Below are 14,002 nucleotides of genomic sequence, written 5' to 3' on the forward strand. Positions count from 1 at the left end.
AGGGTTAAGAGTTCAGTGGCCATATGGGCAACTGTAATGAGTTGCCTGGAGCTAGGCCTCTGCCAATACTGCCAATCAGCATGGTAGGGGTCCCTAAACCCACCAGCAATTTGGCTCTGCTCCAGCAGGGGACCACCTCAAGCCAGTGCCTCTACATCAACCCAGTCTTGGCCTCACCTCCATCTGGGTCCAGGATGCTAGTCATTGGGCATGTGACTAACAGCTTGGAGCCAAGTCTCAGCTTGTACACCTTTCCAGTAACTGAGTCCTCAACCCGTTGCCCTGCTTCTGTAAGCTGTCTGATTTGATGCCTCACCCAGAATCCATGTGCCTCTTAATTTGTTTCTCTTAGGTCTTTTAATGGCTTGAGACCTGTCCCTGAAGTCCAGTTTATTTGTGATTGTGTTCCTGCTACTGACAAAGATTCTCTCTAGGAAACTATGGTTTCCCGAAGGCTCCTCTGAATCCTTTTCTTGATTAAGCCTCACCAGCCCAGTTTTTGCAAGAATCCTGCTAAGTCAGTTCAGAGAGAATCTCCCATCCTCCATATCTGAAGAGGTTCCTCATCCTCTACTGTCCTCCAGGTGGTATCTTATTATCTGATATCTCACCCTGGTCTACCTTTATCAAGAATCTTGTCAAGTCTGTTTAGCCAGATTTCCTCTTAGTAATTACCTGCTCCCCCCCAATCCCCGCCCCCAACCTGCTCTTTGGCTAAAAATTCCCATCTTTCCTTGTATTTGGATTTGAGCACAGTTCCAGACCTGTTTATACTTAATTGACATCTGTTTTATCATCTTTGTGGCATTTCTGCCTGCTGTCTCTGGGCCTTCCTCATGATAGGGCCCAAGCAGACGCTCAACCTAACAAAGGGAGAATCTTCATATGTCACCTGCTGTGTCCCAGCATTATTTTTTCTAATCTCAGAATTTCTTTACAGGACTGAGCAATCAATCACCTGACTTCATTAACAAAGGCATACTATTAAATTCTGGGCTGGGTCTTCATTATCTCCTGCTTTGGCAAATACCCATGCTTCCTGACTCACTCTTTGCTCTTCAGAACACTGTTACTTGGTTAAACTATGATCTTGTCATTCCCTTCCTTTAAGTCTGCAGAGCTGGGGTCTAACATTTGAGAGTAAATGATCTAGTTTCAACTTACTTTTTCAAACTTCTTTTCACTGCTCCCATTTACCTATTATTTTCTCCAGGCAAAATGAATTGACTTGTTATCTTCCGAATATGCCCTTAGTTTTTCTATTGTTCCTTCCCTTTGCCCAGGCATGTAATAAATGCTTTTCCTTATTTCTGCCTGTCCAAATCTTATTCAACTTCAAGGCAAAATATAACCTGTTGGTCTTAATCTCTTATTCAACTCCATCTTGATCACTCTGATAGTCCTTAACATTTTCTACCTTGTAATATAGTTATTTACATACTACTTGTATCTTCCCTGTCAGGCTGTAAGATCCTTGATGGCAAGACCTATCTTGTTTTCACCTTTGTATTCTATAGCATTTAGAATGCAGAAGCTTGCACATTGCAATACTTAATAAAAATTTCAGAACTAAGTCTCAGTTCTATTAATAACTCTTTCAGACTCACACGGTTTATTTAAAAAATGGAAAGGAGAGGGGACACAATGAGGTGGGATGTGTCCTACTGATCCAGCCATACTCTCTTGGAATAAGAGACCCCAGAAGTTACCTATTGCAGTGGTTCTCCACAACTTTTCTACCTTGATACACTCACACGTGCAACGAATTCTTAAGGGAATACCAAGATATACTTGTTTTCTGTCTACAAGATTCTAGGACATGTATAACTGGGCTCCCTAGCTGTAAACCTACCTTCTTTATTTTAATGATATTTGAAAGATGCAGTTGAAAGGATGCTAATATAAGTGAATTATCTCATTTACAAACCAGGAAATCTTAACCATAAGGGCAAATAACTTCTCTAAAATCAGAGTCAGTTAGAAGCAGAAGTAGGATTAAAACTCAGGTCTTTAGGGGCGCCTGGGTGGCACAGCGGTTAGGCATCTGCCTTCGGCTCAGGGCATGATCCTGGCTTTATGGGATCGAGCCCCACATCAGGCTCCTCCGCTATGAGCCTGCTTCTTCCTCTCCCACTCCCCCTGCTTGTGTTCCCTCTCTCGCTGGCTGTCTCTATCTCTGTCGAATAAATAAATAAAATCTTTAAAAAAAACACAACAACTCAGGTCCTTGGCTCCTTGTCCAGCGAGCTTTCTATGAAACAGTACTATCTATGATCATTGCTGCTAGAAAAAACCCTCAAAGTTCTAGTAGGTTATTAGCATTACTTTTCTTCATGTGGGTGCATATTTATAAAGCTTTCAAATATCATTCATGAACTGGTTTGTAAAAAATTCCAATACGCTCGGGGCTCCTGGGTGACTCAGTCGTTACCAGGGCGTCATCCCAGGGTCCTGGGATCAAGCCCTGAATCGAGCCCCACATTGGGGCTCCTCGCTCCCCTGGGAGCCTGCTTCTTCCTCTTCCACTCCCCCTGCTTGTGTTCCCTCCCTCACTGGCTGTGTCTCTCTCTGTCAAATAAATAAATAAAATCTTTAAAAAAAAAATTCCAATAAGCTTTCAGACTCTTTTTCACCTTCTTTTCCTACCCTTCCCCTCCTTCAGTTGTGGAAATTAGGTGTACGGTGCTTTAACCAAGATAGCTTGACTGCTATTATGTTACTGTTCAACAATAGTTCCTGCTATTAATTGTTTTATAATGATAATTACAATTAGTAGTACAAGATATTTTCTTTTCTAATTGGCTATTACTGGTGAATAGCAGCTTGTTACATAACAGAAAATTGTGTTAAATAACCACAATTACAATTCTGAGGTCCTTCTCTTAAAAAACAAATCTCTGTAAGTTTTTGGATAAAAACACTAATTTTTCTTTTCTTATAAGGCAGGACCTCTGTAATTACTTGGGAAAGGATGCATCTCTCAGTTAAGAAAAAGCACAAAATGAGGACAGTGTTAGAGAAACCAGGAGCGGACCATGCATTTCTTTTCTTTGAAAAATAAACACATTTAAAAGCTTTCAGCTCCTTAGTCAATGCATACAAATTGCAGATTCAAATGTATCCACTTCTTACCACTGTGATATGGAAACAGAAAGGACTCTCTGATTAGATCTGATAAAATATGATTGCAGAGCCCCGCCAACCACATTGAAATGTTCCCAATGATAAAGCCAGGGGTTCTTCTTCATTTGTGCCTCATATAGGACCCAGCATGGAGCCAATCCACAGTCACCACTCAAGCAACACCAAATACCATCACAGCATGGCACTATAGAAGATGAAGTGATCCCAAGGTATATGTGACAGTCTCTGCCCCTAAAGGGTTTACATATTATAAAATCAAGGGTATGTCTTGACTCATACTCTAATGCTGATTAGTCTGCAATCAGTTAAGTCATATCCAGACTTTTCTAGTAGCAGTAGTCATAATAATAACGAGGTCAAACGACTTGCTTGAAGTCACACAGGTTGTAACTGACACTTACTTTTGAATCCATTTTTTCCTATTCTGAAGACCCATTACAGCCTCTTGTGATAGACCTTCATCAGGAGCATCATTCATCTCTATATTCACTGCTTCACTCAACCTCCCCAAAAGATATGTAGTTAATTGCAGCATTTTCACAATGAAATGGAGACTCAGAGGTTAAATAATTTTTCCCAAGTTCACACTGCTACAAAGTAGCAAATCCACCACCAGAGTCCGGTATTTCAGACCTTGAATATGGTTTTTCTTTACACAGATTTTTACTCACTGTATCTCGCATTGACTTATATCACTTAAAATATTCTACCACTTCTCAATTGTTGACACCCCCTCCCCAAATGAAGCAAAGGTTTAAGTCCTGTTTATTTCTACAAACTACTTGGTCCCTGGCTGTCTTACAAATAAATGACACTGGTCACAAAGAGTATTGGCTGAGATGTAAAGAGAGGCAGAAGACCAATCAGTCAAATCCATCACCACTTTTGGAAAAACCTACTCTGCGCATGTTTGGGTCAATGAAGTCAGTTAGAACACACTTGTTTCAGCAAGAGATGGCAACTCTTTAAGATGCTGTCAGTGAAAGGCCAATCCATTCAGAGTCTGATGAGTTTATTAAATAAATGGTAGCAAAACTGAACCCTAATTCCGGCAAAGTTCTCCAAGAACAGCGAACATTTAAAGATTCAATCACTGGAGATGGGAGCATACCACTTTGTTTCTATGTATGCATTCATTTATGTTGAGAAGAAAGTATAATTTTTATTGTATGAATCTGGTCAACATTATCTTCAATTTTTCAAGATGGGAAGTGTACGAGTATGTGTTGTGGAGGATGGCACTATTCTTTTGTATGAACGGAAGGTCTTTGTCAACACAATGAGAAGTGTATGTAAATTCTGTGTCTGATACTTCAAATAATCCCTCAACAGAAGCCTCGTCATGAAATGGAAAGACACATTAAGGCTGTAGTACTCAAAATCATTACCTGTATCACCTCTGGCACACATGCTAAAGATGAGCCCATACCTGTGTCTGAAATAAGTCACCATTTATTGAAGACCAGGCTACTAATCTCTCATCTTGGTCATCATTTCAACATTCCAGCAAGACAGATTTGATTATTTTACAGATGAGAAACTGAGGTTCAGAAGTTGATTAGCTTGCTTATGGGTGGTAAGTGACCAGGATTTGATCTTACATTGGCCTGACCTCAAAATGTACACACATACTCTTTTTCCTACACCACACTGCCTTTCTATAGTAACATTAGCTTTGGAACATATTTATGTTCAAGGAAACTCTGTTTTAGACCTTATCCAATGAAATTTAGTTTCTATGAGACATCATTATAATAGTAAATAGGATAAAAGGTCTGTTTTGGTCACTGTGTGACCCTGTGCAAGCCACTCTTGCACCAGTTTCCCACTTATAAATGAGAAGGGGATAATATGAGTATCTACTTCAGGGATGTTGTGAGGATGAAATGACGTAACACCTATGACAGCATCTGAAACAGCACTTGGCACAGTTACTGCTCAACAAATGTTAGCTATCTGAATCAGCACCACCATTATTATAATATTCTCTTTTATAAATTTCCTCTTAATATCCAACAAGGTAGTTTCCACATTTTTTATAGGAAAAATAAAGGATGTTCTGAAGGAGGCCTCTTCAGAATCTTACACCAAATCCACAAGTTGAGGTTTCTATAATTCTTTTTCTTCCATGACATCCTCTAGCCTGTACCCTGCAAAGCCATCCCAGTATGCAAGATTATCTCAACTTCTTGATGACTCTGAATGTGGGTATGTGTGTGGGGAGCTGGAGATGAGAGGGCAGCACTGGGTAGGGGTGAGAAAGGGTATGAAGAGAATATAAAACGCTTTCAGAGGACATAGTTGCAATACTAGTACAGAGCACTGACAGACACTCTGCCGACCCCCAGGAATGCAAGGGCAGCCAAGCAGTATCACCGACACATTCCTAAGCTCCTCCTTGGTTATAACACAACGTAGATTGCTTCCTAAGTAAATACAGAATCGGAGGGTAGGCAGTTTTATAGTTCATTTAGGCATACCTTTACACTGAAAACAACTAATATTTACTGAATTCCAAGATGATAAAAGGAAATAATGGCAGGTGTCATAGATATATAATTGAATGAAGTAATCACAACTCTGCAAAGTAGGTATTATATACATATTTTCATAAATGCAGCAGCATATGCAATAAAGCTATACACAACTACTAAACGTCAGAACTGAAATTCAAACACGGTTTTTCCAAGATAGGGTCTAGCTCTCTTTCCACTGTCACGTCAAATGTATGAGACTGGACTTAAGCATTAATTCTGGAAATAAGATGACAACCCGTGGAAAACCAGATAACTGCCAGACAATGATGGAACACTGACTTCAATTTCTATGCAGCAGCTCATTCAGTTACGGGTTCAAAGTTGTAAGGAACAGGTGTGAAGTATTTTTTTAAAAACTTTAATCACTATACAATGCTAACACTTCACTTAAAAAAAAAAGACTAAAAACTATGTGAAAATGTCAACTATGATTACCTGAAGATGATTATCATCTTCATGATGATATATTCTGCATTTCCTAGTTGGTGTGCATAACTTCCACAAGCATAAAACATATACTCAGTTTTTCATTTGATTTCAATTCCTCTATGCAAAACAGCAGCCATTCTAAGTACTTCGAATAAATTTCAAACAGATTCTAACCACTAAATTGTTAGAGTGTTTACTTCATGCAGCTTGGATAAGCACTGGATGTATAAAAGTAAAATAAGACAACTCTTGCCCTCAAGAAGTTCATAGTCTATTGGGGTAGACAAAGCTGCCAGTAAATAACTATAGTTTGATATGGTAAGGGTGATAATGGAGATGTGGGAGGAAAGCAGAATGACTGAAGATGAAGCTGGAAAAGTAGATTTGAATCTTAAATCCCACATGGAGAATTTGGACCTCATTATACAAGCATTAGAGTCACACTGAAGATTTGGAAGAGGACAAACGAACACATTTGTGTTTTGGAATGTGGACTAAAGGAGGGAAAAATCAAGAGTCAGTGAGATCACTAGGAAGATTTTGCAATCATCCAGGCTGGAATTCATTTCTGGTTAAACAATGATTAAATACTGGCAAGGTGCCAAGACAGGGTCAGGCAGACAAAACCAAACATGTCGAAGTTTTGGTCCCCAAGAACACAGGTTGGAGGATGGGGGACACAGGTAATTCAGCAGCAATGGCGAGGGTTAGAAAAAGAATAGAGCCTAAAGAGATGAAGAACAAATTCAAAGATGATTTTAGGCACAGAAAAATAAGACATTAGTAACTCATCAGATTCAGAACGTGAGGGCAAGATAGGAATCAAGGATACTTCCTAGGTTTCTAGCTAAGGCTTGATGCTATTTATTGAAATATAAGAATGAGGAGTTGAGGCCACCTGCTACCCCAATCCTTCTAGAGACATCACAAATTAGTTAATAAGGTCTCCAGAGGAAGTACATTATAAATCCAAAGTAGCATTCCCATGATTATCATCTTCTGAGCATGCATTTGCAGAGAAAAAAGTTAATTCTGTCAGAATATCACAATATGGATACACGGGTTAATACTGTCAGAAAAAAATCACCTCCATCACAAAAATTTCCTGTAGGTACTGTCAGTTAATAAACTATGTGTGTTATCTTACTGCCTCTAACTAAAAACAGCAAATGAAAAAATACCAATAATACATCCCCAAGTGTGATTTACTATCTGTTCTTAACTTATTATCTGTTAGTTAATATACTATCTTGTATTTACTAACTGTTCTTAATTTTAGAGGGTAATATGAAATCCCAGTTACAGTTCAAATGTATGCAAAGCACTGTTGTGCAAGATCAGGGACTTTTCTGGAGAGGGATGGAACCTCAGGAAGTCTGACCTTACAGATCTCAGGTAAGGTGTGGTACCTGCCTGCATACACATTGGAGTAGAAACTTTCAGTCCCAAGGTATTAAGCACACAGATTGATATTTTAATTAGATCTAGAGTAAAACCTCTTAAGAAAGACAGTTTTCAAGAAATTAATGATTTTACAGGGAAAGGCATTCTTGAGAATCTAAGTAACTGCTTAACAAAAAAATACAAATATACTTTTAGTAGCATTATTTCCACCCAAAATTTCTATCACACTTTGCAGGCTTTGAAAAGAATTTGGATAAAGTTACAGAATGATATGTAAATTATTAAGGGGATTTTTATAGACAACCTTACCTTATAAGAATGATATAAAAATCAACCAGTAGTTTTCCCACTGACTGCTACAAATTAGTACGAGTATTTGTCAGCTATGAGCCAAGGTGAGGAATTTTTTTGTTACAGATGCTTCAAATCACTGCTGCTCAATACTTTTGTTGAAAACAAATTGGAACATAAAATTATTCTTTATAGCACTTACTCAATTCAATCCAATAGTTATTTAAACACTGGTCCTAGATTAATGATTTCCTCACATAGGTAAGTACATGGAAAAAGAACACTCATGTAGGCGTGGATGCTGACACCTTTCAAAGGGAAAATCTGATATCTATCGAAATTTTATTTTATCTTTTTAAAGATTTTATTTTTATTTATTTGACAGAGATAGAGACAGCCAGCGAGAGAGGGAACACAAGCAGGGGGAGTGGGAGAGGAAGAAGCAGGCTCCTAGCAGAGGAGCCTGATGTTGGTCTTGATCCCATAACGCCGGGATCACGCCCTGAGCCGAAGGCAGACGCTTAACTGCTGTGCCACCCAGGCGCCCCTCTATCGAAATTTTAAAACTGTCTTACCTCTGACTCAGCAATTTCTCAAGAAATAAACCAAGAGGGGGAAGGACATGTATATAAAGTTATATAAAGGACATGTATATAAGCCCACTACATGTTAACAGAGGAATGGTTAAAGTATGGCACATTCATAGTATAGACTACAATTGGCACAGTCCTTGAAAAGAATGAAGCAACAAATATACTGATGTGGAAGAGTGTCTATAATAGATCATTGGGATAAAGGAGGTTGCAGATCTTTGAGCTTACATAGAATGATCCCTTTTTATTTTTCAGAATCAAAACAATACAGATGTGTGTCATGTAGGAATATGTAAGAAAGAAAACACAACAAACTTTTAAAAGTTGTTATTTTGGGAATGAACTGTGTGGTGGAGGAACTTTCATTTAACTTAAATACACTGGCTTCAAATATTTATTATGAAAGTTTTTACAATAACTAAAGATATTTAAAAGATTTACCATGTTTTTGAAAGGAATTCCCAGTTTTCTTTTTTACGAATTAATCTGTGAGATAAATTCATCAAAGATTTTATCTTTAAATGTTAAGCAGGTAGCCAGCCCTCTGGAAATTTGAGAATCTGGAAAACCTTACTAGTACCTTACCATCAGGTAAGAGTCCCCAAATGAACTGCTTAGAGTGTGGGTATTACTATTTAACGTGGGGAGCCTATCAAAGATCTCTTTGGTAGAAGTATTAAAATAATTTCAGAGCAAGTAGTTCCACTGATGGTCGGTGGGAAAAAATGGCACTTTATCTCTGTGCTGAATAAAAACTCAAGACTAAATGTCAACTTAATCGTGAAAACAAAAACAAAGTAACCCAAAAAATATCAAACAAGGACAGAGAACCTTTAAGCCCCAAACCATGTCCAATAGAAAGACAACTAGTTGTGCTAAATTACACTTCAAGACAAAAAAAAAAAAAAAAAAAAAAAAAAAAGGAAGGTGGGCGGGGACAGATGTACTAAAGGTAAAAGAATAGGGCTAGGAATCCTCGAGACAATCCCCTGGCAGCCTCCATAGTTTGTTTTTTGATCTCTACATCGGATCAGAGGGCAGCTTAAAAGACGAGCAGCGATTTTCATAACCTATTCAAAATTTCTCCGAAGCCATGAGTGCAAAATACTTCCTTTCTTCTTTCTCTAAGGACTCAGCTAGGGTCCACAGGCAATCCTGGAGATCGCCCGGGGATATCAGAGAGGCTGTGAAAGGCACACTTTCCCTTCAGAAGCCGCTCCAGCCAGCAATTGAGCAAATCCGTAGAGTGGAGAGAAGTGGCCAGTCTGCAACTGGAAATCCTCCCAAACACAAAACGTATCTCCCGAGGCCAACCTAGGCGGAGGCAGGGTACCGGAGAGGAGAGAGCTGCTAATCCCGGAGTTACAATCACACATGCGCGAACATGACTTGACACACACCCACCCGGCAGCGAGCGCAAAGCTGGGAGCTCCAAACGGAAGACAAACGCTCAGGGAGCTTCCCTGGCTGCGGGGAAGGCCATTCCATCCCATTTTCTCTTTTCCCCCCAGAGATCCCCTACCAAGTAGCCGCCTCCGACCCCACCCCGCCAGGCTGGGCCCCGCCTCGCGCCCAGGTGGCTTAGGGCTGGCAGGCTCCCGGGGCTTGCCTGGCGGTCAGCTGCACCCCTGGTCGGAGAGAAAGGGAGACAAACCATTTACACTTCAGTGGCACCGTACTCACCCTCATAACTGACACCCCAGGCTTCGCTATGGTTGCCCTCACAGTCCTCCTCCCCTCCGGCAGCAGCCCCCTGGGTCTCGGGAGCAGCCATTACGCGGCGGCGGAGAAAAGGGAGGGCAAGCGGACGGGTCCGGAACCAATAGAAACGCGACTGGAGGCGAACTCCCCATCAACGTGGGGCTTCCTCCACGTCCACGCCTCGCCATCACGTTCTGGGCCAATAGGAAGTGGAGAGCGAAGCCTAATCCCGCCCCCAGCTGCTACTGCCACGCCCCCTTCCGGGATGGCGAGGCCTAGAACTACAATTCCCAGCTTGCTGCAGGGACACCCGGACAGGGAGGGCTGGAAGAGGCGCTGGCGGGCGGGGGCGCGCCGGAGAGTATTCTGGCGTGTAGCTTAGTTCAGTGAATCAGAACAATGACTGCGCCGCCGGGTCCCCGGGAGCGCGTCGGAGGACTGTGAGCAGCCGCCGCCGGGAGAGCGGCGGGCGGCGCAGCCTCAGCCGCGCGGTGTCAACGCCGGTTTCGGGAGCTTCCAGCGCAGACCTTGCCCAGCGCCCACAGCTCGCGCGGAGCCGCCGCGCTCCAGCGTTGCAGCCGCTACTCGGGAGCTGTGCATTGTTGTGAGCAGGAGAAGGCGCGAGGATTACAAAGCCTGAAGACCCCGGACCCCCCTTTAGCCATGTGGATACCTACGGAGCACGAGAAATACGGCGTGGGTGAGTCTCCGCGGGGCGAACTTTTATTCCTCTCTGGCCCGAGCGGGTGCGCATTTCGCGTTCTTGCCCCTGCGCCCCTCTCGCTCCGCCGGGCTGGAAATGCCTAATCCTGGCATCGCGCTGCGGGTTTGGGGCTTTGCGGAGCCAGCTCCGGGCAGAGGGGTGTGCGCCGGGGTCTCGCCCCTCACCGCCCCATCGACGCTTCCCGCACCGGCTCCCGGAGCGCCGGGACGGCTGGGGGAGCGCGCGGCCAGCCCTCCCGCTGCGGGCTCTGCCTGCGGAGTTTGGAGTGGCGACGGGGCGTGTGTGAGTCAAGTTGGAAGAGGAGGGCGAACGGCGTTCCTCTCCCTCCTTCTCCTTCCCCAAAGAGGGCAGTGGGCTGCAACGATTCCCCGGGGTGGAGAGTGAGACAACTGCGCAGAGAGAACACCCCCAAAACAGAAGGGAGGCGCAAAACCTTTTCTCCGGCTCCCTTCGACATTCCCGGAGTGCGGAATGTGGCACCGTCCTCAAAAGAGCCGTTCTGACAGACCGAGCCCGACCCCAGTTCCTTCCTCCCTCCTATCCCGGGTTCCTGGGGTGTGAGTGTTGAGGGGCTAGGGGATTGGTAAATTTCAACATCTGCGCCTCTTTGGTCTTTGGAGGGGAACGGGTATTTTAGCAATGTTTTTACTTTTGGCCACCCCCGCGGCCCGGGGTAAGCGCGTTGGGGGTTGATGGAGGACAGCTGTGGAGTGGTAATGGGGAGGGGGAAATCGGAAAGCCTGGGTCTTCGAGGCGAGGAGACAGCTTTTAGGAAAGGACTACTCTGACACTGGCGTTCGAAGGAAAAGGAACAGGGTAGCGCTCGCTGTTCTGTGCAAAGGTGAACAACAAAGGACATTAATGTTGACTGATGAATACAGGAGTCTCCCTTCCTTTCCCTCCTCCCACTTCAGGCTGATTACAGTTCCCGTTTTTGTTGTTTGATTTCAGCTGGGTCTCCCCTTTGACAGTTACTCCTTTTAGGGTTGTGGCTATTAAGAAGCCAGGCTCTCTGACAAGCCTGCAGCGGCCAAATGCAATTATAACCTCTCAGAAGGTTTAACAGGGTGAAAGCATTTTGGATTTTACTAACAATCTTTATTTCCTATAATGCCGCGTCCTGCTGATTGGTGTACTTTTTTTTTTAATTGGGTACAGAGCTAGTGATTTAGACAATATGTAGGTATCTGCTTATGTTCTAAATTAATTTTCCTGTAATTAAAAAAATTTGGAAAGCCTTTCCAGGAATCATAGGCATAGGGGATTTTTTTTTTTTTAACTTCCCATGGGAATAGGACTTTGGAGTCCACTGAAAGGACCGTATGATTAAACAAAGTCATTCCTATGTTTTTATTAGCTTTCATGCTGATTGTGACTGTTGAGCAAGACAATAGTTTGTCCTAGTCCCACCTTTGGGAAGGGGTTCCAGCTTTGCCTCTCTTCAAAGTGTAGGGGGAACCTTTGCCAGGCACTGTACTGGCAAAGAGTAGATGTCAGTGGTTATTATTTTCCTTCTGACCCCCTCCTCCCGCCCCTTTTTGGGTGGATTAACCCTTGCTGGGAAAAGATATTGCCTTTGCTGAAACGGTGAGGAACTGGAGCTTACCCCTTGTCGCTCACTGGGTTTAACACTCAGTACAAGAAGCAAAGATCCATCCAGCAACACTATCCCGCTTGGAGTCGATCCCAGATGTTGCTTTCTTCCAAGTGTTAAATTATACAGATTATGGATGGGATTTATTTTCTTGATTTCTTTACATGCCAGGTCACAGCTGGGTGCTGATATTGATTAGTTTTTCTCTCGCCTTTCTTTATAAGCTTTGGGCAGAGGCTTAAAACACACTCTGGGATTTCCTGGAATGGCAAACCGGATATTATCGGTCAAGTGTTTTGGGCTGCAGCAGACACCTTGCTTTTGGGTGGTTGTGATTTGGTTGCAGAGTAGGGGGAGGTGGAAGGGTGAGCACAGCGTTGGGAAAAGGAGGTTCAGATGAGAAGTGAGGACAGAGAGGGGTCTGCTCATTTATACAATATCACACATACAGGAATGTTAATCATCTTTTATTATTAATTTTTGAACATTTGGCTTATGGAATGCTTAGCTGATTTTTAGAATCCATCTGTTAGGCTTGTGCATTTGTGTGTGTGTATGTCTGTGGGGTGAAAATTTTGCTAGGATACTTAAGTGTGGACTTTATTTCTCACCATGGAGAGCACTATTTGTAGCTATCTATGCTGCAAGTTTTTTTTTTTTTAACCTTAGTACATGTGCTTTTCTCATGCAGATCTTATAAATACTAAAGAAAAGATACTTTATGGGCAAAAATGGTTGTTATCAGGTATAGTAGTAATTCAATTCCTCATTCTTTGAAATAAATTAGCCTTCATAACTTGGAAAAACTGAAGTTTCAGAGCAAATTGTATATTTTTCCAATGATACTTCTTAGCCATCATCAATTATATGAGATAAGTATGTGTCTTTATATGTTTGTTTCCATCTCAAGCGTATTGTTAATATGGATACACTTACTTAAATTTCATATCTGTAGTAAGATGTATCAGACATAGAAATTCCTTTTCAAACCTGACATGTGGGCACTCTTCTCCATCCAATTGATGGGTGGTCTTAAAACAGTGTATGCTTATATACCTAAGTGTTCTGATTCTAGGGAATTAGAAGGTCTATACCTTCTATAGTCCTGAGGGATAGGGGACCTTGTCTCTTTAAAACTATATTAGGAGGCACAATGATAGACATATTTTATCTTGGGAATTTCTGATTAGCTCTTAGTCCTAGGCTAGACACTGCTGCCAGCTGTGTGACCTTAGGTAAGTCGTTTAACCTGAGTGCCAGCCTTTCGGCAAATGATATCCAAGGTCCTCCCCAGTATTAATTCTTGAGAGCTCTTCCAAACAAATGTGTCCTCTGGTTAGAAAAATACCTCCATTGTTATAAGAAGGACGCTTTTATTGTGACACATCCCACATGGTTTTTTAACTAAGATCAAAGGTAAGCAAAAGCTGCCTGGGAGGCTGCCAGAACCCAGGTGATAGTTGTTCATTTTTCAATCTGTTTGATTCTCTCTCTCTCCAGTAGGAGCTTCATGGGCAGTGACAAAAGCATTCTTGATAGCCCCCTCACAAATTTCCTTATGATCACTATCTGCTTCCTGCATGCC

The 14,002-nt window shown here is 42.4% G+C and overlaps 2 protein-coding genes across 2 annotated transcripts in view; one reads left to right on the forward strand and one right to left on the reverse strand.

Moving 5' to 3' along the window:
* ZNF277 (zinc finger protein 277) overlaps window positions 1-10,217 on the reverse strand; it is a 105,377-nt gene extending 95,160 nt beyond the window's left edge. The window contains exon 1 of the mRNA XM_008686514.2: window positions 10,082-10,217. Coding sequence (XP_008684736.1) covers window positions 10,082-10,172 — 91 coding nt within the window. The 5' untranslated portion in view covers window positions 10,173-10,217. The remainder of the gene's footprint in view (window positions 1-10,081) is intronic.
* Window positions 10,218-10,315: 98 nt separating this feature from the next.
* Window positions 10,316-14,002, forward strand: part of DOCK4 (dedicator of cytokinesis 4) — a 409,266-nt gene continuing 405,579 nt past the window's right edge. Inside the window, exon 1 of the mRNA XM_040644086.1 lies at window positions 10,316-10,799. Coding sequence (XP_040500020.1) covers window positions 10,763-10,799 — 37 coding nt within the window. The 5' untranslated portion in view covers window positions 10,316-10,762. The remainder of the gene's footprint in view (window positions 10,800-14,002) is intronic.

The sequence above is a fragment of the Ursus maritimus genome, unplaced genomic scaffold (assembly GCF_017311325.1).
Source record: "Ursus maritimus isolate PB19 unplaced genomic scaffold, ASM1731132v1 scaffold_3, whole genome shotgun sequence".
NCBI classification, from domain to species: domain Eukaryota; kingdom Metazoa; phylum Chordata; class Mammalia; order Carnivora; family Ursidae; genus Ursus; species Ursus maritimus.